Source organism: Pelophylax lessonae (genome assembly GCF_965119305.1).
Source record: "Pelophylax lessonae genome assembly, chromosome: 2".
NCBI classification, from domain to species: Eukaryota; Metazoa; Chordata; class Amphibia; order Anura; family Ranidae; genus Pelophylax; species Pelophylax lessonae.
The window spans coordinates 151076205-151101710 of NC_138769.1; the positions used below are offsets into that span (position 1 = coordinate 151076205).

At 44.3% G+C, this 25506-nt stretch overlaps 1 protein-coding gene across 6 annotated transcripts in view; it reads right to left on the minus strand.

The window, feature by feature from the left end:
• The window catches only part of MYO1C (myosin IC), a 393404-nt gene that overhangs the window by 96237 nt on the left and 271661 nt on the right, over window positions 1-25506 (minus strand). For all 6 annotated transcript variants that reach the window (XM_082245855.1, XM_082245858.1, XM_082245856.1 and 3 more), the window contains exons 18-23: window positions 2405-2510; window positions 1758-1875; window positions 1554-1667; window positions 1397-1473; window positions 943-1011; window positions 91-175 (exon numbers count right to left, since the gene is read on the minus strand). In XM_082245855.1, the coding sequence (XP_082101981.1) occupies window positions 91-175; window positions 943-1011; window positions 1397-1473; window positions 1554-1667; window positions 1758-1875; window positions 2405-2510 (569 nt within the window). The remainder of the gene's footprint in view (window positions 1-90; window positions 176-942; window positions 1012-1396; window positions 1474-1553; window positions 1668-1757; window positions 1876-2404; window positions 2511-25506) is intronic.

A 25506-nucleotide genomic window follows, 5' to 3' on the forward strand; every position in this document is an offset into this window, starting at 1 on the left:
TAATCGCAGCAATACAATTAAGCTTCGCTTCGGCTGTACAACCAAGGTAAACATCCAGTGAAGGAGAAAAATCTGTAGTTAACCACTAACCGCCGAACGACATCCACAGCCCACTTCCTTTTTGCAGCTTTTCGTCTGCCTATTGTTCCACGCCACCATGACTGGATCTGTACAGCTACAGAAGAAAGCGAATAAAAATGATTTTAGATTAGTTAAAGGTGACCCAGACACTTTAGGTGATAGACCCTTAATAGCTAAGAAACCTTTTTCTCTTTTCCTTGCCCTGCCTAGATAAATCCTATCCTCATATCCTACATAACGTATATTGCCTATGCTATTTTTTTTTTTTATTTGCTACATTTTTTCTTTCATCAAAGTGGAGATATCTTTAATAATCGATTTTAGAATGAACGTAAATTTTCCAAACAAAAACCACATACATTGTTGGAAATTTGTGAAAAATGCTCCATCCTGCTCCTTAAAGAATTCAACACTATGGTTGAAAAACGAATGTCGATTTAACCCCACTAGCAATCAGAAAAAATTGAACAAACATTCGGAAATTAAAAAAATGTGAACAACATTTTTCTAGTGTATGGCCAGCTCTATTCTCAAGCAAACAGTGTGCTGATCACATCCTAATATAGCAATGTGACAAATAGGAAAAAAAAGCAGTATGTAGTTAAATGGCCGCACTGCCCATTGTAATATAAAGATATAACTGCATGCTGTTATTTTTTCCCCACTTACTTTCTGCCCAGGTGACTGTCAGACAGAACCGGAAGTGAGGTTAAATCTTTCCAAAAAGAACTTAGACAACATTTACAGCAAGACAGCAGGTGTAACCATTTTCCACAATACTCAAAACGTTAAAAAAATAAAAAGAAAAAAGCGGATATTGAGATCCCATGGAACATCTGAATTAAGCCCACATTTTCTCACCGGAATGTTTCAGGTGTAGGAATTTCTGTCGTTGATGATATCCTTTCCACCTAGCCTGGAGGAAGGTTGCTGAAAGAGAAAGGGTAAAGTATTGTGAGCCACATAAAACAATTATGCATTTCCATGAAGCATATAGGTGTAGTACAAGGTGTATTAACTGAAAAATTTGCTGACCCCCAACAACCAAATTAACTCTTGATCTTATATTTTGAATGTAACATGAGAAACATAACCTGAGTAGCCTAGCTGATGCTGTGAGAAACAGTTCTACAGACATTTTAAAATCTTTACTGAACACTGCATGAAACAAACAATACTGCAGAATAGGTGCAATAAATCTACCAATGAACAAGGCCTATACAGTATATATTTAGAAAAGCTGTCAAAAAGCTATAAAGACTAAACAAACAACAGTTTAAGCATAAGTTTAAACAGGACAGCAACATATACATACCTATGCTGTGCTTCCTCACTTCTAAAGCATCCTCTGTTGCAAAGAGTGTTTTGGGAAACCGAATGAATATCTTTGTCCTTAAAAATAACATGGAGACGTACAAGTTATGGGCTATCATAGAGCGGCCTAAGACAAAATCTATATTAATTTAGCATACCTGCCCATTTTGTACTCCTCTGGTTTATACCCCAGGCTCTTGACCAGAACAGCCACACCATCCATTGCACGGCCATCCCAGTTAGGCCAAGTATCAGGGCAAAGAGATTTGTACCTAGGAAATCAGAATGTTAATTCATGCACACGCACAGTATAGTGGGGCAAGTGCCTTTCATACACAAAATGTCATTTGTTCTCATTTAACCTTTGTAAGAAGATCTCATATTTTCGCCTATACGCAAATCCAGCTCGGCGTACGCGCACATTTTCAATAAGGCCAAGATATTTCACCTGGTGTCTGATCAGCACTTCATCAAAACGAGCTGAAAGAGAAAAAGGTGTAAGGAAGAGCTTTTCCTTAAAGGATGAATGTATTAGAACTTAGTGGGTGACTTGGAGAAAATATTGTATTGCTCTAAATGTATAAATACTGGGAGGAGATCCAAATTGGCTTCTACAAGGTATGTAGCTATGACCCATGTTAATAAATAAAACCATCACAATTTAGAATCACTAATTTAGGGGAAATTGAGGAACAAAAAATGAAGGCGCCAGAAAAAACATTGGCATTGGATTCACAGTACAAATATCCACAGTGCATTTCTGTAAGACTAAACAGTAAGTGTGGCTGCTATCATGAAAGAAAAGTAAAGGTGTTGCCATTAGCAGATAATCAGTTGTGTAATTTAGACAGTGAAAAACAGTTAGCAGTTGCTATAATTAACTTTTTAACATGTTCTATGGATTGGCCAACATCTTTCTTATTAACCAATTCGATATACCTGGCATTAAATACAAGACATAATTACACAAACATATAAATCCTTTTGTAGATATTACACTGACACTTACCTGCTTGTTTGGCGTCATTGGGCTTTATGCACCGTACGTAGGAAGGCTCCTTGGACATAAGAATTTCCATCAGCTTTGATAGGCTGTTTTTAAACTGTGTTGCGGCCTGAAAGAAACAAAATACAGTAAAATCTTGGATTACGAGTAACTTGGTCTGCGAGTGTTTTCTAAGACTAGCAAATTTTTTTTATAAATTTTAACTTGATAAAATGAAAGACGTCTTTCATTCGGAGTAGAGTCACGTCCCATTTTAGTCAATGAGAGAATTCTTAACCACTTCAGCTCCGGAAGGTTTTACAACCTTAATGACCAGGCCATTTTTTGCAAATCAGCACTGCATTACTTTAATGAAAAATTGCACTGTCGTGCGACACTGTACCCAAATACAATTGATGTCCTTTTTTTCCAAAAAATAGAGCTTTCTTTTGATGGTATTTGATCACCTCTGCGGTTTTTAGATTTTGCGCTATAAAAAATGAGCAACAATTTTGAAAAAAAAAAAGCGCCATATTTTTTACTTTCTGCTATAAAACATTCCCAATAAAAACATTTAAAAAATCAAAAGTTTTTATCAGTTTAGTCCAATTTGTATTTTGCTACATATTTTTGGAAAAAAAAATCTGCCCAATCCTCCTATATCCTAAGTATCTTTGGAATTGTCGTGACAGTTACCTGTCACCACATTTCACGGATGATGTGTTGCCTTGCTATCTCCGAGTTTGATTTTAAATGATGGATAGTGTGATACTGTACACATTCTTTTGAGAGATATACCTGTTGGATCCTGAAGAAGCTTTGTTGAAACGCGTTGATCAGTCAGTGAACCATAGTGTATACTTCTCTATTAGGATATGCGTGTGTATGCATGTATCATCTTGACTACATTTGTTTTTATGATTCATATGTAAAAAATGGTGTACAAATAAAACATTGTTATTTTTTTAATGAATATTTTCTAGTGATTTTGTGGCACAAATAAATCCCCTTTTGCCCAGGTGAGCTAGATTACATCCCCTCCATTGTTCCCATGACCCCTTTGCCTCATTTTTCACTATCACACCTGGACCTTATTTACTTTCCATGACATTAAAACAGTAATCAGTGCTAAATTGTATGCACGGTTACTGTATAAATGACACTGGCAGGGAAGGGGTTAACACTGGGGGTGATCAAAGGGGTTAATGTGTGCCTAAATATGCTTGCTGACTGTGGGGGAATGGTTCTTTGACAGGAACAGAGAGATCGGGGGTTTCAGCTTGGCTGAAACTCTTGATCTCTCCCTGCCTGTCTGACAGAAGACTCGCCTGCTTTGTTTACATAAGCAGGCGGGTCTTCTGTCAGTTTATCTGATGATTGTGGGAGGCCAGCGGCAATCGGCGCCGCTTCTCCTGCGGCCTGCCTCCCGCTGAGACGACGTGCACAAAATCACGTAGCACTACGTGATTTTGCGCAGCTGAGCCGCCCTGCCGCAGTAATACTATGGTGGGCGGTCGGCAAGAGGTTAATTAGCACTACTGAAAACGTCCTGACTTTAGAAAAGTTTCCTGTACTACTTCAAGGCGACTTCTATTTGACTTGTACCCACAGACTTTAAGGAGGGTGTACTCAGAAAAGCTCAATAAAAACTTGCAGAAGAGCAAAAAAAAAAAAAAAAAAAAAAAAAAAAAAAAGGACAAGCTTCTTCACGCTTAAATAAAAGCTTAAATGCCTGTAAAAGCAGTTTTTTTTGAGCTGCAGTGAGCATGAGCCCGGAGTCAGATCCCCATCTTAATTTATGCGATTCGGATCCAACATTACAGGAAGATTATCCAGGCATTCCCTGAAGTTGCCTTGAAATCACATTGCTATAATCTTTTTATATGGACTATAGACTGAAGGACTTCTGAATAAATGGTTGTGAAACAAATCTGAGTTTCCATTATTTTCTATAGGGAAATTAGTTTTGATATACCAGTGCTTTGGATTACAAGCATAATTCCGGAACTAATTATGCTCTGTATATTACAGCAGTCCAAACTGATGACAAGTACTATAAGTTTGAAAACCACCTCAAAGATAGGCCAAGCATGCATAGATGCATTGCTTCATAAAAAGCAAGGAAAAATACAAAAGCCTAATAAGTTAAACACAATCTTAGAAATTGATGAGGTCTCATCCCATTTTACAGTGATAAAAACTTTTTGCGGGCTGAAGGAAGGGTGAACCCCTCTGGGCTACAGCAAGCAAGGGTTGCAAGCAGATGAGAAATCACCATTTTAAGAGAATGTTAAGTGATTTTTTATATATTTCAAATCAGGTAAATATGAAATGTTTTGGTTTTGGGCTGCTGAGATAGCAGGTAGAGCTTTTCATATTTGAAAAGCTTTGTTTGCTTCTTTGATGAAAGAATACTGTTCACACAAGTCATTAAATCGCCCCTTATTACAAGACTTTGAATTTTCAATAGGTTTCAATAAGAAATATTATGCCTCAAAGCAAGCAGCAGCAGTTTCTAGAGATGCACTGAAAATTTGGCAGCCGAAACATAGCTGAAAATGGTGTTTTGGTATTTTGCAGATAAAGAAAAAGATGCTGATAATGGTGCGATTTCACGATTTCAGCGATTTTACTGTGCTTATGGTGTGTTTTCCATAGGTCATGTGACTCAAAAACCACACCAAAAACGTAACATCGGTGCGTTACTGATGCGTTCTTGCTGCGTTTTTAATGCAGTTTTCTTAACTGACCAAAATTGCAGCAAGCAAGACTTGAACACCACAACAGAAGCACAACGGACCAGTGTGAAAACAAAGAATTTAAAGGTATGCATTTTTCTTGAGCTTTTCTTGCGCTAAAGATACAGATAATGGCCAATAAATTCATGATATTAATTAAAAAGTTGAATATTTTACAATTATACATTGGGTAAAATAAGTATTGGACACGTCAACATTTTGTTTAGGTAAATATATTTTTAAAGGTGCTTTTGATATGGAGTTTCCACATGTTCGTAACTCATGCAATCCATACATACAAAGAAACCAAAACAAACCGGTACAGAAATTAAGTTATGTGCTCTAAAAAAGAATGACACAGGGAAAAAGTATTTAACAAATGAAGAAAGGGAGGGGCAAAAAGGCATGGAAATCTATCAGTAATTAGAAAGCAATCCTGCCCCTTCTCAGTGCAAATTAATATCAGCTGGTTCAGTCTCAACTGATGGCCTATAAAGAGCTCTCGCAAGACCTTTGCAACCTTTTTGTTGCAAAACATACTAATGGCAATGGTTAGAGAAGGATTTTCAAACTTCTGATTGAGCACTCTTGGGACCATAATCTAGAAGTGAAAAGAACATCCTTTCAACATAAACTGGCCATGGTCAGGTGCTCCTTGCAAGATTTCTGACAGAAAAGTGAAAAGAATTATCAGTAGAACTGTCCAAGAGCCAAGGAACACTTCAAAAAACCTGGAAAAAGCAGGTACAATTGTTTAAAAGAAAACATTAAGTAATGCACACAACCTTCATGGCCTGTATGCATGCTCACACGCAAGTCTGCATTGCTATAGAAAAAGCATCTCGGAGCTCGTTTAACGTTTGCTGCACAACATTTAGACAAGCCTGCAAAATACTGGGAGAATATAGACTGGTCAGATGAGACCAAAATTGAACTCTTTGTATGCCATAATACACGCCATGTTTCTAGGTCAAATGGCACTGCACATCAACCCAAAAACACCATACCAACAGTGAAGTTTGGAGGCGGGATCATGGTGTGGGGCTATTTTTTAGCATATGGTACTTGCAAACTTCATAGCATTAAAGGAAGGATGAATGGAACAAGACATTCTTGATAAAAAAATCTGCTGCCATCCACTAGGATGATGAAGATGAAATGAGGGTGGACATTTCAGCCAAACAAAGATCCCAGACACAAAGCCAAGGAAACTCTCAATTGGTTTCAAAGAAAAACTAAACATCAGAGTTCATAGAAGAGGCCCACAGAACCTTCAAGATTTGAAGATGGTTTGTGTGGAAGAATGGGCCAAAATCACACCTGAGCAATGCATGCAATTAATTTCTCCATACATGAGGCGTCTTGAAGCAGTCATTACTAACAAAGGATTTTGTACAAAGTATTAAATAGATTTCAAATTAGCATGTTCAATACTTTTTGCCTGTGTCATTCCATTTTTTTACACGTAACCTAATTTCTAAAAGTATTTATTTTGGTTTCTTTGTATGTATGGATTGCATGGGTTGTTACGGACATGTGGTGAAAATTTAAAGTCAATAGCACCTTTAGAAATATTTTTACCTAGAAAAAAGGTGACGTAGTCAATACTTTTTTTACCCACTGTAAGATGGTCATTTCAGTTAAGTGCATCCTGAATTTTCGGTACCAAAATTTCCATTTGGTGCACCTCAAGCAATTTACATTAAAAGTGAAACTTTACCCATAGCAACTTGATTAATAAAAAAAAAAAAATAAAGTGTTTTAGCAAGGAACAAACATTCCACAATAATTATGCTATCAAAATTAGTGTGCTGTAAATTGCCTCAAGCATTGTAATTGTTTTCTTCTTGCAGGAGGCTGCCATTTTGCTGAAGCCCAGGGCCCCTGAAAAGCCTTAAATCTTTAGGCTGTCAGCAGATAAGACACTGCATTTTCGGCACAGGGCCGAAAAATAAAGAACTGAGCACATGCAAAACAAGGCGAGACAGTATTACTGGTTTTAAACAGTATAGGCACTTATTTTTAATATTTGAAATAGCTATACCTGCAAAAGGGGCCAGCATGATTTTTCAGGACTTAATTATGTGACTAAAGTCTACTTAAAGTGGTTCTAATTTTCACACTTTTTAAACAAACACGCAATACTTACCTGCTCAATGTATTGGTTTTGAACAAAGTAGCCCTGTTCCTCCTCTTCTGGGGTCCCCCGCTGGCAATTCTGGCCCCTCCCCTTGCTGAGTGCCCCCATAGCAAGCCGCTTGCTATGGGGGCACTTGTGCGTGCTCGCTCTTGAGCTAGCTCTGTGTGTATGTTGACACACAGAGCAGCTTGTCCCCGCCCTTCTCCACTCTCTCCTCACTGGCTGCGATTGACAGCAGAAGAAGCAAATAGTTCCCGCTGCTGCCTCTCTATCCAATGAGGAGAGAGAGACGCTGCTCTTGTGCACATCGCCGGATAGAGATTGGGCTCAGGTACGTATAAAGTGGGGGCTGGGGGAAGCTACATGCAGAAGGTTTTTTACCTTATTGCATAGAAGGTATTAAGGTAAAAAACCTTCTGCCTTTAAACCTAGGTTCTAAACCTTACTAGCAAATAATTTGTTTAACATATCACTTTTAATCACAACCTCTTATTTGTTTTGTTTTACAGCAAGTGCAGAGTAAGGAAGGATGAGGACATTTAATATTTTTCAGAGCAAGTAAAAAATGGTAATAATCCAAGTAGCTGTGATAAGAGACACTAGCTATATTTTGGGTTTCCTTACATGTAACCAAAGTTATTTTAAATGAGGACTTTAACATGATTTCTTAAGCCTGGTACACACGATGAGATTATCGGACGAATAATCTTTTTTGCATGCTAGTCTCCATATTGAAAATTAAGAAGTTACTAAGGTTACGAAAATTCTCCTACACCAGAATAAAAATTCAGAAGAGATGTAATGTATTGCATTTATATTTATTTTCGGATGAAAACTGTACCAATAAAAGGAAAAGCGTACTATCTGGTATCGCTCAAGAAAAATTTTCGTTTGTCCCTTCGGATAAACTGTCATGATGGGCTCTCGAAAGCGGTGTACCCAGATTATCATAGAATTGTTTTAAAAGCAATATTTTTCATTTGATTTTCTGATCTTGTGTACTAGGTTTAATTACTGAAGGGACTATGTTTTTATGTAAATATTTGAGTAGATCACTTTCTGCTGCTGCACTTTGCCTGTGGTTTATAAGAAATCAGAAACAGACATAAGGCAAGGAAAATTCTGTTACATCGAATACTAAAGTTTAATAATGCATGTTTCAGTGATTGTGCTTTACTGTTGCTTGCATGACTTAATGGCTAATCAAACCCTGCATCTAGTGACTAACAAAAATCTTTACACCTAGTACAATTAAAAATAAAAATAGAACAGCAAGTAAAAATGTAAAAACATCAAATATTTCTTGAGGTAAACACTGCAATAACAACACAACTTACATTCACAAAAATCAATTTTTGACTTACCGTAAAATCCATTTCTCTGATGTTCATTGACGGACACAGCTTCAGATCTTCATAATCCTTGGGTTATACTGCCCCCTACAGGAGTAGGACACTAGGCAGAAAAAAAAGTCTGGCTACACCCATCGGCAGTCCCAGGGGGTATACTCCCTCTCTCTGCTTTAGGCATTCAGTTTAGTTACAAGCAGCGTCAGAAGAATTACAACTCCACAGAGGGGTGGGTGCTGTGTCCATCAATGAACATTAGAGAAATCCCATTTTCTCTTTCGCTCATTGATTGACACAGCTTCAAATCCTAATAACGTTTGGAAATCACAAAGCAGTGTTAACCACTTCTGGACCAGGCCTTTTTCTAACACTTGTTTACAAGTTAAAATTAGTTTGTTTTTGCTAGAAAACTACAAACCCAAATCCAAAAAAGTTGGGACACTGTACAAATTGTGAGTAAAAAAGGAATGGGCTAATTTACAAATCTCATGAACTCATATTTTATTCACAATATAATATAGATAACATATCAAATGTTGAAAGTGAGACATTTTGAAATGTCATGCCAAATGTTGGCTCATCTTGGATTTCATGAGAGCTACACGTTCCAAAAAAGTTGGGACAGGTAGCAATAGGAGGCCGGAAACGTTAAATGTACATAAAAGGAACAGCTGGAGGACCAATTTGCAACTTATTAGGTCAATTGGCAACATGATTGTGTATAAAAAGAGCCTCTCAGAGTGGCAGTGTCTCTCTGAAATCAAGATGGGCAGAGGATCACCAATTCCCCCAATGCTGCGGCGAAAAATAGTGGAGCAATATCAGAAAGGAGTTTCTCAGAGCAAAATTGCAAAGAGTTTGAAGTTATCATCTTCAGTGCATAAAATCATCTAAAGATTCAGAGAATCTGGAACAATCTCTGTGTGCAAGGGTCAAGGCCGGAAAACCATACTGGATGCCCTTGATCTTCAGGCCCTTAGACGGCACTGCATCACATACAGGAATGCTACTGTAATGGAAATCACAACATGGGCTCAGGAATACTTCCAGAAAACATTGTCGGTAAACAGACCACCGTGCCATTCGCCGTTGCCAGCTAAAACTCTATTGGCCAAAAAAGAAGCGATATCTAAACATGATCCAGAGGCGCAGGCGGTTTCTCTGGGCCAAGGCTCATTTAAAATGGACTGTGGCAAAGTGGAAAACTGTTCTGTGGTCAGATGAATCAAAATATGAAGTTCTTTTTGGAAAACTGGGACGCCATGTCATCAGGACTAAAGAGGACAAGGACAACCCAAGTTGTTATCAGCGCTCAGTTCAGAAGCCAGCATCTCTGATGGTATGGGGTTGCATGAGTGCGTGTGGCATGGGCAGCTTACACATCTGGAAAGGCACCATCAATGCTGAAAGGTATATCCAAGTTCTAGAACATATGCTCCCATCTAGATGTCGTCTCTTTCAGGGAAGACCTTGCATTTTCCAACATGACAATGCCAGACCACATACTGCATCAATTAAAACATCATGGCTGCGTAGAAGGAGGATCTGGGTACTGAGGCTGCATTCACATGTCAGCGTATTGATCGTGGGCAGAATCGCCGCGATTCCGCCCGCGATCCGGAAATCATTGCAAATCGCGGGACGCATGTGCGTTGCCCGTGATTTGCAATAGCACCCCAAAAGCTGTGCGATGTTGCCGCAATTTCCGCCTGCCGAATCGCGGTAACATCGCGCAAGAAAAAATCGCGGGATGCATTACGCCCAAAAAAGTACAAGAGCTTCTTTGTAGCGTAATGCGTAACGCACAGGCGTCCCGCGATTTGCAATGATTTCCGGATCGCGGGCAGAATCGTGGCGATTCTGCCCGCGATCAATACGCGGACATGTGAATACAGAGCGCTTTCATTTTGTTTTTTTCTACTTTCCTATTTTCGCTTTTATTTTTACACTTATTTTTTTTTAAACAACTTTTGATCACTTTTAATTCTATTACAAGGAATGTAAGCATCCCTTGCAATAGTAATAAGCACGACAGGACCTCTTTAATGTGAGATCTGGGGTCAAAAAGACCTCAGATCTCACATCTACACAAAAAAAGAAAAAAACAAGTAATTTTTTTTCATGATGAAAAAAATTGTCTCTTTAAAGCCGTTGCTACAAAGCGACGTATGATGTCGCTCCAGTCCTCCAAGGCCATGGAGTCGAGTGAGGGCCATCCTGCCCTCTCGACTTGCTGCCTGAGAGGACAGCGGACTTGATTGTTTTCCCCGCTACCAAAGGCTCCGATAAGCGGGGAAAACGACCAGGAAGGCGAGGCAGCACCTCTCCTGCTGCCCATAAAGGTGATCCCAAGGCGAATCCGCCACTGGGAACACCCTTATGTTAAAGCGTGCGGTCAGTAAGTGGTTAAACATGAAGGGTGGGAACAGCAAAAAGATTCAAGGTTAAACAGCCAACCAGGCAACAGGAGTGCAACCAAAACAACCGGAGCCCATCTGAAAAAAACAATACACCCTCAAAGAGGATCAGGTCCTCTCAACAGCAGCCTGCAAAACCTTGCGGCCAAAAGACGCATCTGCAGATGCCAACATATCCACATTATAAAACTTTGTGAAAGTGTGCACCGAGCCGCCTTGCAAAATTGCGTAACTGACGCCTGATGACCAAAAGCCCAGGGGGGTACCAAGCAAAGGGAAAGGAGGAACCTGACCCTTGATGGAATAGGCCTGAATTACTGTCTCTGATCCATCTGGAAATTGTTGCAGAGGAAGCTGACAACCCTTTACGAGGCCCATCCTTGAGCACAAACAGTTGAGTCTGACTTCCTGAAAGACTCCATAGCTGCCAGGTACACCCTAATTTCCTGAACCACATCCAAGGCATGCAAGGCAATTTCCTTTGGATGTTTAGGCCTGGGGACACAGGGAAGGCAACACAATGTCTTCATTCAAATGAAAAACACAGACAACCTTTAGAAGGAACGACAGACAGGGGCGAAGGAACGACAGACAGGGGCGAAGGAACGACAGACAGGGGCGAAGGAACGACAGACAGGGGCGAAGGAACGACAGACAGGGGCGAAGGAACGACAGACAGGGGCGAAGGAACGACAGACAGGGGCGAAGGAACGACAGACAGGGGCGAAGGAACGACAGACAGGGGCGAAGGAACGACAGACAGGGGCGAAGGAACGACAGACAGGGGCGAAGGAACGACAGACAGGGGCGAAGGAACGACAGACAGGGGCGAAGGAACGACAGACAGGGGCGAAGGAACGACAGACAGGGGCGAAGGAACGACAGACAGGGGCGAAGGAACGACAGACAGGGGCGAAGGAACGACAGACAGGGGCGAAGGAACGACAGACAGGGGCGAAGGAACGACAGACAGGGGCGAAGAACAACCTTATGTCTGTGAATCACCAGGTAAGGTGAACGACAGAATAAAGCCACCAGTTCCGACACCCTGCGCGCAAAGGCAAAAAAGCCACCAAAAACAGCCACCTTCTGGGACAGCGTAAGCAGGGGAACCTCCCGAACATTCTCAAAGAGAGGCTTCTGGAGGGCCAAAAGCACCAAATTGAGGTCCCAAGGAGGCAACAGAGACCGCACTGAAGGAACCAAATGTCGGACACCCTGAAGAAAGGTACACACCAGGGAGTGTGTAGCCAAAGGTCATTGGAAGAAGACCGCCAAAGCAGACACCTGGCCCTTGATGGTACTTAAGGCCAATTTCTGTTCAACCCCCCGTTGAAGATGGTCAAGATCCGAGCCACCGAGAAGGAGCGAGGATGAACCCAAAGAGACTCGCACCATGCAATGTAAGTCTTCCTTGTATGATGGTAGATCTTTCTAGAAGTAGATTTTCTAGCTTTTAACCATGTAGGAATCACCGACTCAGATATACCTCTATCCTACAGCACCTGGCGTTCAACAGCCAAGCCGTCAAAGCCAGCAACTGTAAAGCAGGATGGAAAATCGGTCCTTGGAACAGCAGATCCCCTCTGAGAGGAAGCTTCCAAGGAACATCGGCAACCAGCCGCACAAGATCGGTGTACCAAGCCCGGCGAGGCCAGTCCAGAGCCATTAAGATGACCGTAAATCCCTTCTGCCTCGATCCTGCGTAGAAGACTTGGCAGAAGCTTGCGAGAAGGGAAGGCGTAAATCAGACGATACTTACCCCACGGGGCCACCAGCGCATCTGTGGCATCACACAGCGGATCCCTTGACCAAGCCACAAACCTCTGCACCTTTGTTGAGCTGAGACACCAACAGATCCACATTGGAGACAACTGATGAAACCCCTCTGGATGAAGGGACCACTCCCCTTGGTCCAATGCCTGCCGACTGAGGTAATCCACCTGCCAGTTTTCCACTCCGGGAATGTGTACGGCGGCGAGGGCTGGAATGCACCGTTCTGTCCAACCTTAGAATTCCAGCTACCTCCAGAGCCGCCAGGACACTTCTTGTGCCCCCTTGGTGATTAACAGAAGCCACAGCCGTGGCATTGTCTGATTGAATTCACACTGGACATCCCTCATTCCCGACGACGATCCGTCCAATGGTTCAGACACAGTCTGATCGCTCGGAGTTCCAAGACATTAATCGGTAGTCTGGACTCTTCGAGTGTCCGGATCCCCTGAGCAGAATGCTTGCGGAGGATGCCTCACCAGCTGGACAGGCTAGCATCCGTGGTGACCACTGTCTAATACAAGGGGAAGGAAGGATTTGCCCAGGAAAATCGCCAGAGAACGAAGCCTCCATATCAGAGACTCCTTCGTTATCCGCCAGATCTGATTGTCCAGAGACTGCGGAGTCTTTTCCCATTTGGCCAGAATCTCCCTTTGCAGGGACCTCATATGAAACTGTGCAAACGGAACCGCCTCAAAAAAGGTATACACCATGAGGACCAGCACCCACATGAAAGTACAGAGGGATGACCATCTGGGACAGCAGGAGACGAATTGCAGCCTGCAATTTGTGGAGTTTGTCCAGAGAAAGGAGCACTCTGGCTAAGGCCAGAGTCAGGCCCAGAAAGTTGAGCATTGTTCAAGAACCCTTGGGTGTAAGCCATCTGGTCCCGGTGACTTATTTATGTTAAGTTTCTCTAGTTTGGTTCAAAGTCTATCTTCTGTTAACCATGGGGGTACTTACTTTGGTGTATTATTTATCATTACAAGCTGGGTTAGTGTAGCCCCCCAATTCTTTTGTGAAGACTGAAGAGAAGAAATTATTTAAACACTTTCGCCTTCTCTCTGTCCTCTGTGGCCAGATTCCCTTAGTTGTCTTTTATGGGGCCTATGTGTTCTGGCATCGCTTTCTTACTATTTATATACTTAAAGAATTTCTTGAGGTTCTTTTTACTCTCTTCTGCTATATGTCTCTCATGTTCTATTTTAGCCTCTTTGATTTTGCCTTTACATTTCTTATTGCACTCTTTGTAATGTTGGAATGCTGCCAATGACCCCCTCAGCCTTGTATTTTTTGAAGGCCTTTTCTCTAGTATTAATATGCATTTTTATGTTGGAGTTTAGCCACCCAGAGTTTATTTTAGCTCGTTTAAATGTATTCCCCTTTGGAATGCACTGGTCAATCCCTTTGTTTAGGATGCTCTTGAAGCACTCCCATTTGGACTCTGTGTTCTTTGTTCCCAGGGTTCTATTCCAATCGGTATTATCTAGCAAAGAGCGCAGTTTAGGGAAGTTGGCTCTTTTGAAATTCAGTGTCCTTAAATTACCCTTGTGTTTCCTATTACTATGATTCATACTGAAACGAATTGACCTATGGTCACCGTTTTCTAAGCTGCCCCGTATTTCTATATCCGTGATCATGTATTGTTGGTAATCAGTAGGTCTAGTACCACATTGTTTCTTGTTGGTGGGTTCACCATTTGACCCATGAAATTGTCATGCAAAACATTTAGGAACTGCTGAGCCTTGGATGAATGTGCGGTTCCTTCTGCCCAGTCTATATCTGGATAAAGTCCCCCATTATCATTACATTTCCCATCCATGGGGCCATTCCAAGCTGTGATAGGAGGTCCGCTTCCCCCTCCTCCCTCTGGTTGGGGGCCTATAGCATACGCCCAATATTACTTTCCCCATAGTGCCTTCACTTTGAAGTTCTACCCATAGGGATTCTACCTCATTCTTAGCTCCATTATTAATATCGTCCCTCATATTTACCTGTACACTGTTCTTAATATACAGACATAACCCTCCCCCTTTTTTACCTTATATCCCTGCGATAAAGGGAATATTCCTGAATGGTCGCCAGCCAATCAGGAGAGCTGTCAAACCAAGTCTCTGAAATCCCCACAAAATCTAAGTCCTCATACATCAGCAGCTCCAGCTCTCCCATCTTGTTGGCCAGGCTGGCGTAGCAGAGCTAGCAACGGGGCTAACACTTTTGTTAAGACCTGACGAGCAGAGGGTAATGCCACAAATTGATAATGCTCTTCTCACAAGGCAAAGCGGAGGAAGCGCTGGTGACTGGCACATATTGGAATGTGAAGGTGGGCATCCTTGATTTCGATAGAAGCGAGGAAATCCCCCTGACGCAGGGTTGCCACTCCATTCTGAACTTTTGCACCCGAACAAAGCAGTTCAGCGCCTTGAGGTCCAGGATTGGATGCACTTTGCCTTCCTTCCTGGGAACTGTAAACAGGTTTGAGTAAAAAACCCTGAAAACATTCAGATGTCAGAACCGGGACAATCACCCCTTGATGTAACAGGTCATGTACCGTCCAGAGACAGGCACAAGGTGGAAGGAAAGAACCTTGCCGGGGGACAAGAGCGAAACTCGATCTTGTAGCCGGATCAAATGACTTAGTGGACCCACTTGTCTTGCACCATTGAAGCCCAAGGGTCTATAAACCAGCGAAGACATCCCCCCATTCCCGATAGCGGTGAGGGCGCACCTTCATGCTGAAGGAGCCTTGTCCGCAGGTTTGGAGAAGCCCACTCTCGGTTTGCAAGACCAGGTTCATTTGGATCCTCTAGGACAGGGGTGGGGAACCTTTTTTCTGCCAAGGGCCATTTGGGTATTTATAAAATCATAATTAAAAATTATCAACTTAAAAATGCGCCTATTATATTTGGTCAAACATTTAATGAACTCACCCCTAATGTGATGGCTGCAACTGCTTCTCTTTGGTGAGGTGTGTGATGTTAGCTGGTATTGATGATGTTGCTACTGGCAACTGGTTTTCCAGGTTTGCGTCGGTCAGTCTTGAGCACAGTCGACTCTTTGTGGTGGTAAGTTTTGAAAAGAACTGCTGGCGGGTACAGCTGGCTGGTACTGCTGGTTGGTACAGCTGGCTGGTAATGCTGTGGGTACTGCTGGCTCAGGCTGGAACTGCTGTGGGTACTGCTGACTCAGGCTGGTACTGTACTGTAGGTACTGCTGGCTGGTACTGCTGTGGCTACTTCTGGATCAGGCTGGTACTGCTGGCTAATATTGCTGTGGATACTGCTGGCTCAGGCTGGTTCTGCTGGCTGATACTGTGCTGTATGTACTGCTGGCTGGTACTGCTGTGGGTGCTGCTGACTCTGGCTGGTACTGATGTGGGTACTGCTGGCTCTGGCTGGTTCTGCTGTGGGTATTGCTGGATCTTAGTGCCCTCTTAATGCAGAGTGATTAGTGCCCCCCCCTTAATGCAGAGTGATTAGTGCCCCCCCCTTAATGCAGAGTGATTAGTGCCCCCCCCCCCTTAATGCAGAGTGATTAGTGCCCCCCCTTAATGCAGAGTGATTGGTGCCCCCCCTTAATGCAGAGTGATTGGTGCCCCCCCCCTTAATGCAGAGTGATTGGTGCCCCCCCTTAATGCAGAGTGATTGGTGCCCCCCCTTAATGCAGAGTGATTGGTGCCCCCCCTTAATGCAGAGTGATCAATGCCCACTACACTACACTGCCCACTACAATACACCGCCCACTACACTGCACTAACCATTACAGTACACTGTCCTACCTACAATATTCCTATACTGAACTACACAGCGTGACCCAAACTGCTCACCCCTAACTCTGTCTGGCTGTGTGGCTGCTGACTTACCGGATATCCAGGCTTGAGGAGGAGAAGAGACGTTCGCGGTTCACAGATGCGGAGGCGGGACTCCAGGAGCAGGATCTGAGACAGGCCAGGCCCCCTGCTGCCGCACATGACCCTATTCGCCCAATAACAGGGCGCAGCCTGACAGGGGACATGGCGGCCTGGAGTGCGGGGACATAGCGGCTCGGGAGTGACACGGCAGCGCGGGATTTCGCCCCCCTCCGCACCACCCACGCTACGCCACTGATGGTAGGGCCGATCATCCTGGGCGCCCCTGCCCAGGATCGGCCATGCAAAGCGGGGACTCAGTCTGGGGACGTCTGGTCACCCAAGCACAGGGGGCCGGATCAGATGACTTTGCGGGCTGCATACGGCCCACGGGCCGCAGGTTCCCCACCCCTGCTCTAGGAGGAGGCCCTGAAAGGCTCCAAGCACTTGTCAGTCGACCCTGAGGGAGGAATAAAAAGCCGAAAAGGAAGGCCCACGTCTATGACAAGGTTCCTTGCCCTTAGTAGCCTGCGGAATGAAGGTGCTTTTCCCCCCTGTGAGATCTTTTATGATGTCATCCAGGGTAGCTCCAAACAGGCGATCACCTTGAAAGGGAAGATCAGTCAAGGCCTTTTTAGAAGTCTGGTCTGCAGACCAACATTTGAGCCAAAAGACACGCCGAAATAGCAAAAGGCAAAACCCCCTTGGAAAGTAAGTTAAGTAAAATAAAGTAAAACATAAATTGCATTTTTTCCATAGAAAAAAGATTTTTTTTGCGAGAAAATGTATATACCAATATACGCATAAATGTTAAAATGTCACGGCTTAAGATGTCTGCTCATCAGTGATATTGAAGCCTCAGTCTTGGAAAGGAGTGTTCCCTCCAGTACCCAGTTTCAGGTGCAAACCATCTTTCTTCAGGGGTACAAAAAGTAAAGGTTACACGATTCTCTGCCATTTCAAAGAAGACAAGGAACCACAATATTATATTCCTTCCGTTACTTCAATTTAGTATATACAGTGCTATACATCAGCCATTGTTAACTACTTCCGGTCCGCGCTATAGCCGAAAGACGGCTGCAGCGCGGACTCTAATTTTCGGGAGGCCGTCTTTGAGGCCTCCCAGACACAGGCTCCCCGCGCGCTCCCGCGAGCGCGCATCGGGGAAAATCTGTGTCGGCTGTGTCCCTTGGACACAGCCAATCACAGATCGTGGTAAATGGCCAATCACAGCGGCCATTTACCACGTGATCGGCCCATGCAATGAGAGATGATCTCATATGTAAACATATGAGATCATCTCTCATCGCCAGCGCTCCTTCCTCACACGGAGACTGCAGTGTGAGGAAGGAGGAGAGCCAATCAGCCGCCGGGGACACAGAAGAATGTAATCAGGGCACTGATCACCAGTGCCCTGATTACACAAGGTAAAAAACATACACAAAGTGCCCACCATCAGTGCCCACAGTGCCTGCCATCAGTGCCCATAGTGCTGCCAGTCAGTGCCCATCAGTGCCTGCTCATCTAGGCACTGATGACCACTGACTGGCAGCACTATGGGCACTGATGGTGATCTGTGCCCAGCAGTGCCACCTCAGTGCCCAGCAGTGCCACCTCTCAGTGCCCAGCAGTGCCTCCTATCAGTGCTCATCAGTGCCGCCTATCAGTGCGGCATATTAGTACCTCCTCATCAGTGCCCATAAGTGGCACCTCATCAGTGCCCATCAGTGCAGCCTATCAGTGCCCATCAGTGCCGCCTCATCAGCGCACATCAGTGAAGGAGAAAAATTTATTTTCAAAATTTTAATTTTTTTTGTAAAAAATAAAAAACCCAGAGGTGATTAAATAGCACCAAAAGAAAGCTCTATTTGTGTGAAAAAAAATGATAAAAATGTCATATGAGTACAGTGTAGCATGACCGCGCAATTGTCATTCAAAGTGTGAGAACACTGAAAGCTAAAAATTGGTCTGGATGGGAAGGGGGTTTAAGTGCACAGTAGGCAAGTGGTTAAGTTACATACCAAGGATGAGAACATTTGGTGAGGAGACAAAAAGCCGTGTAAAATATATTAAAAAAAAAAAAAAAAAAAAGAAGGTCATAGGATTGGAGTGCCAAGGTGGAATGAAGGTAATATTGATTGGTTCATAGGAGGAAACATCTCCGCCGCTAAATAGCCCTCTGGAATCTCAAAGAAGTTCTCAAGGAGTGGGGCCAGATAGTTTTCACAAATTGTTGGACATGAAGTCTATCTACAAAATGTAATTACAAATAGTTTTCAATCTAGGAAACTATGGTTTGTTATAAACATGTAGTATGTATTTCAAATTTTTTTTACAAGTTCTATGATAGGGGTCTTGGGGGAATCCACTGAGAAAATATCAAAAAGAGGAGATAAATGGATTTTTGTAAAATCTTCCCGTAAAATCCTTTTCTCTTAAGCTCATTGACAGACGTAGTCCTCCTTGATTAATATCAACTCGGGTTATACTGCCCTCTACAGGAGTAGGACTAGACAGGAAAGAAAACGTTCTGGCCACACCCTAGGGGCAGTCCCAGAGGGTATATCCTCTCACTTCCTGCTACAGCAAATCAGTTATGTCACAAAGCCGTGTTTAGAGAATTTAACCCAACCCAACTCAAAAACAGAGGGGCGGGTACTACGTCTGTCAATGAGCTTAAGAGAAAAGGATTTTACGGTAAGATTTTACAAAAATCCATTTTTCTCTGTTGCTCATTGACAGACGTAGTCCTCCTTGATTAATATCAACTCGGCCGGGGGATGCCTCTGAAGCCTTCTACACTACTACGCACACATCCTAGCGGGAACTCCCCTGCCTTCCTATACCAACCCCTCCCCCCCCCTAGATTTCTAGGGCTTAACCCCTACAGTGTCTACTTTTATTTCTAACCTTCAGCTATAGGTTTTCAATAGACCTGCTGGGTCCTGTAACTGCTTCCTTGCATTGTTAAAGTTGTTTTGTTTTCATATACTTATTGTACACTTTGAAAACCCAATAAAATATTGATTTAAAAAAAAAATAAAATATATCAACTCGGGACGTCCCAAAGCAGTGCCACAAATGAGGGGTGGGATAATGGAAATCAAAATCCAATCTAGAAGGCCCAACCGGTGCCAACTAGAAGTTTTAAAGGCTCATCAATCACACGATGAGACTCAACTGAAGTTCCAACGGAAAAAAAAACCCTCGAGGTAGACCACCGGTCTCCTCAAATGGCGGCCTGCAAAACCTTGCGGCCAAATGAGGCATCCGCCGATGCCATCACATCAACTTTATAAAATTTTGTAAAGGTATGAACCGAAGACCAGGTATCCGCCTTGCACACCTGGACCACTGACGCCTGATGGCGGTAGGCCCAGGAAGTACTGAGCGCTCGAGTGGAGTGCGCCTTAACAGGGAACGGAGGATTCCGACCCCTAATCGAATAAGCCTGTACCACCGTCTGTCTGATCCATTTGGAGATGGTCGCGGCAGATGCAGGCAACCCCTTTCTGGGGCCATCCGTGATCACAAAAAGTGAATCCGTCTTACGGAACGATTCCGTAGCCTTCAGGTATACCCTGATTGCCCGAACAACATCCAAGGAATGCAACGCATATTCCCGAGGATGATTGGGCTGAGGACACAAGGAAGGTAGCACAATATCTTCATTCAGATGAAAATCTGAAACCACCTTTGGAAGAAAGGATGGCTTTGGATGAAGAACTACCTTATCCCTATGAACCACAAGATATGGGGAATGGCATGATAATGCAGCCAGTTCTGACACCCTGCGTGCAGAAGTGATAGCCACCAAGAAGGCCACCTTCTGGGATAATGTAAGCAAGGGAATCTCCCTGATATTTTAAAAGGGAGGTTTCTGCAGAACCGACAAAACCAAATTAAGATCCCAGGGCGGTAAGGGCGCGCGCACTGGCGGAGCCAAGTGCCACACCCCCTGGATGAAATTCCGCACCAAGGAATGAGTAGCCAGCGGCTTCTGAAAGAAGATTGCTAACGCTGAAACCTGACCCTTGATAGTGCTCAAGGATAGTTTCTGCTCAACCCCCTTTTGCAGAAAAGCCAAAATTCGGGTCACCAAATAGGTACGTGGGGGAAATCCCAACGTTTCACACCACGCAATATAAGTCTTCCATGTGCGATAATAGACTTTGCTAGAAGTCGCTTTCCTTGCTTTAATTAGAGTAGGAATAACTGAAGCTGACAATCCCCTGTCCTTCAGTACCTGGGTCTCAATGGCCAGGCCGTTAAAACCAGCGACTGTAAAGCACGATGGAAGATCGGTCCTTGAGACCGCAGATCCTCCCTGAGAAGAAGTCTCCAAGGAGCGTCTGCGACTAGCCTGCCCAAGTCGGCGTACCTGGCTTGACGAGGCCAGCCCGGAATTACCAGGATAACTGGAGTTCCCTCCACCTCTATCCTGCGGAGAAATCTCAGCAGTAACTTGAGAGGGGGAAAGACATACAGTAGCTGATACTGCCCCTACGGGGCGCTCAGCGTGTCTGCTGCGTCCGCTAGAGGATCGCGGGCGCGAGCCCTGTTGAGCCAACCTGCCAACAGATCCATATCCGGGGTGCCCCAATTAAAGGACAGCTGGTGAAATACCTCTGGATGAAGAGACTATTCCTCTTGATCCAGAATCTGACGGCTGAAATAATCTGCCTGTCCACCCCCGTGACAAATATCGCGGAGAGAACTGGAACAACTGTTCCCCCAATAAAGAATGTTGGCCATTTCTATGGCCGCCAGGGCACTCTTGGTGCCCCTTGGTGATTGACATAAGTCATGACCGTGGCATAGTCCGATTGGATCCGAACCGGACTGCCCTGGAGCTGCTCGGTCCAGTAAATCAGACAAAGTCTGATCGCTCTCAGTTCCAACACCTTTATCGGTAACCTGGAATTTATCAGAAGAAATGACTTCCCCTGGCTGAGCATCGAAGACCGAAGCCACCAGACCAGAGCCTCCCTGGTCTGCTCGCTCAATCGGATCCGATTGTCCAGGGAATCGGGATTCCGATTCCATATGAGAAGAATCTCCTCTTTGGAGAATTCGGGTATGAGACTGGGCAAACGGTACTGCCTCTAAGGAGGCGACCATCAATCCCAGCCAGTTGACGGACAGCAACATCCGAATCATTGACTGAATCTTCTGGAGTTTCTCCGCCTGGAGAAACACTCTTGCCAAGGATGTATCCAAAATTAGGCCCAGATAGTTCAGTCTCCTGGTGGGAACCAGGGATGATCTTTGGGAAAAGCAAAGAAAACGGTGATGTCCTGCGAAGATGGGGATATGAAGATAGGCACCCTAAATGTCTATGGACGCCAGGAAATCCCCCTGATGCAGGGAGGCCACCACTGTATGGATGGACTCCATCTCTTCCAAGACCAGAATTGGACGCACCTAGCCCTTTCTCCTGGGCATTGTGAACAGGTTCGATTAGAACTCCTCCAAGGAATGGGAACTACCACTGCTTGTTGCATCAAGCTGTTCCCTGCAAAGCTTTTTAAGTGACCCGGGGATGTTGAATATTGGAAGGGAAGAATCGCACCGGTGGAAGTGATCGAAACTCGATCTTGTATCCCAACCATATGACCTTGCGAACCCCTTTATCTGGGATTCTGGAAAGCCCTGGATCCGGAAACCGGTGAAGACGTCCCCCCACCCTAGAGATGGGTGGGGCCCATTCTGTCAATCCAACGAGATAACAGTGGCTTTATTTAGTCTGGAAATCGGTGAGTCCACTATTGGTGGTACCGTCCATCTTTGTAATGAGGGATTCCTCAAAATAATAGCGCCTAGCAATGCGTTTGGAAATAGCAGGGGCTCATTTACGGAAGACCCCATTTGGGCAAAGGAAACCCTTCACTATTTTGGTAGGCTTGCTAGTACCAAAAAAAGGAATATGAGTCTCAGCTACCTCTGCCGCTGTAACCTCAAGATTTAAGGTTTCCCGGCAATGACAAGCTCAGAATCCGTATCTGAAGTATCAGATGAAATAGGGGTAGGCGGGGGTCGCTCTTCTTGACCCCCGTCCCTGACAGGCTACCTCCACCCGGGATACCAAAGACTCCAAAACTGCTGATAATGCATTATCACAAGTGGGGTACTGGAGGGTCCTGCGGCCACCCCGAGGGGATCAGGTGGGGATACATGAGTGGCAGGGTTCATGTAACAAGACACTTGCCAGCAAACACAAAAAAATTAATTGCAAGAAAAAAAAACTTTTTTTTTTTTTTTAACTTAGTCCCCCAGCGCAGTAGCGCCCCTCAGTCTACCTGCTTGGACCCCTCAGAAAGAGAGAGAGAGAGAGAGAGAGAGAGACCCCAAGGCTCACCTGATGCACAGAAGTTTCTTATCAAACTGCTTCCAGCACTGTCTGTTACAGACAGGAAGTCTTTGGCTTGCTTTCCCTGGGCCAAGGAGGCGGCTCCGCCCCTTTACACGCCTTCCGGCGCCTCACAATTACTCCACGAGGTGTTTGGTCACCTCAAACATGGCCGCCCCCATGCTGGAGACACGAGGCTACGCCAATATGGCGGCCTTGTGCGATCTGCAGGAAAATGGCGGCGGCCTGTGTAGGATAGCGGCGGCTTGCAAGCTAGCAGCGGCCTGCGGGATGTGTGCATTCGGCCTGTGCGGCCTGCGGAAGTGCCTCGGCCTGTGGGAGGTGTCCTCGGCCTGCGGGAGGCTGTGCGGCCTGTGGAAGTGACCGGCTTTCTGGAGGGATGGCGATCTGTGGCTGCAGTAACTCAGGCATAGGCATCGGCCTGTGTACACACTAGACAGGTAGGATACCTCTATACCTCAATAGTAATGCCTCTTAGTAGTCTGCCACTGACTTCAGTCCCCCTTACAGTCATATAGTGACTTTTAGATAGTCAGCTCCCAAACCAAGCCTCCTGGTTTCTATTCACAAAAATCACACTCAAATTGGGGGATCTGTGACCTGTTATAGGATAGAGGGGAGACCCAGAAAACCGAGTGTCTGACAATCCCAGAGAGGGGCTCGCGTCCACCAACAAACCCGACAGGGCAAGAGGGGGAACATTCTACTCACCATACCGGAACCAGGCGGGCGCCAACTCCTGACAGAACCCCTCTCCACCGGGGTGGGGGGGCTGTCGACCAATACGGACGCCGTGACTCTGTTGGTCATTGGCGTCCAGGCGAGACGTTTAACTCGCAGTGTCAGTCCCCGTCCAGTGGGACTATGTCGCGGCTGACCCAGCGCGGAGCTATGGCCTGCACGCGCTCGTAGGCTGAACTGGGGTGACCACTGGATCTCAACATCCAGCCCGTCGCCCTGTTTCAGCGTACTTGCTTGAAGATCTCACAGGAACACTGGAGAAAAAAAAGCTGTCTAAAAAAGTATTTCTAAAAAAAAAAATCTTGCCAGGACCAAAGATCCTAGCAAGGAATCTAGGTCCTTACTCCTAACTAGACAGAAAAAAACTGATTTGCTGTAGCAGGAAGTGAGAGGATATACCCTCTGGGACTGCCCCTAGGGTGTGGCCAGAATGTTTTCTTTCCTGTCTAGTCCTACTCCTATAGAGGGCAGTATAACCCGAGTTGATATTAATCAAGGAGGACTACGTCTGTCAATGAGCAACAGAGAAATTTTGATTACAATCAAAAAGAGTATAGTATATATAGGAGTATATCAAGTATTGGAAAGTATCATAGATAAATATATTGATACGTTACTAAAAGATTGGAAACCTGTTAAAAAAATCAGACCCCAAGACCTGCAGCAGCTGTGAATCTTATCAAAGCAAGGCATAAGTTTCCCTTGGAAGTTGGAGTGTCAAGATGGATATGGGCACTTGATTAAAAGATAGAATTGTGTCCCATTATAAACATATATATGTCTCCGTGTGTGATCTAGCGATACCGGTCAGCAATGTCTAGTAAGCCGCCAGTGTGTCACTGTTTTATAACAAGTAGGGGGGAAGGGTAGATTAACCCTTTGTCCACAGAACAGAGTCAGGAATCTAAAGACAATAAGCAGATGACCGGCAATCCCCGAGAAAGGTGGGGGGGGGGGGGGGGGACAGAGGGCAGGAGAAGAACCAGAATATAAATGTGCACAGGATTAGTTTACTTCACATGTATACAAATGTGGACCAAATCCTAGAATGCTACACATATTGACACAATCAGAATAATATGTTTTACATAGCCAATCATATATACTTGAAACAATATATTATAAGTAGGAGGTTCACTCAAACATAGGTCTCATTGTTCATAACTAACACATTAGAAAAATGGTATAATATGTAGAATATGATGTGATTAAACAATACATGTAAAGCATATGTCATGAGCTGAACACATCTTACAAGATGTGAGAAATGTGCATGATGGAGACACATGCATGATAATTTAATGAAGGTCTTCTATTCTCAAAACCCCCAGAAAAGGTTGGTAGCTGATGGAATCATTCAATCCTGGGGGTGAAGTGGCATTAAGATCCGCTATCCAGCACGCCTCCCTCTGTAATAATAATTTGTTCCAATCCCCTCCTCTATTGTTGGGATGAATTCTGTTTGGATTAAAAATTGGATTCTGGGGCATATTCCCAAGTGCATACCAAATCTGGATTAGAAGTTCTCATACTTATGTGTCTAAAAGGGCTTTTATGAAATTCGAATTTAGTTTTGGCCACATAGAAACAGCTGCATGGACAAAGCAATAAGTATACCACTCCTGCTGTTCTGCAGTTGGCGTAATGTCTAGGTTTGTATGGGCTTCCGTCAGGTAGTTTTACAGTTTTGTTGGTACACAAATTGTCAACAGGAGCATCCCCCGCATCGAAAAGCACCAAAGCACTTGCAG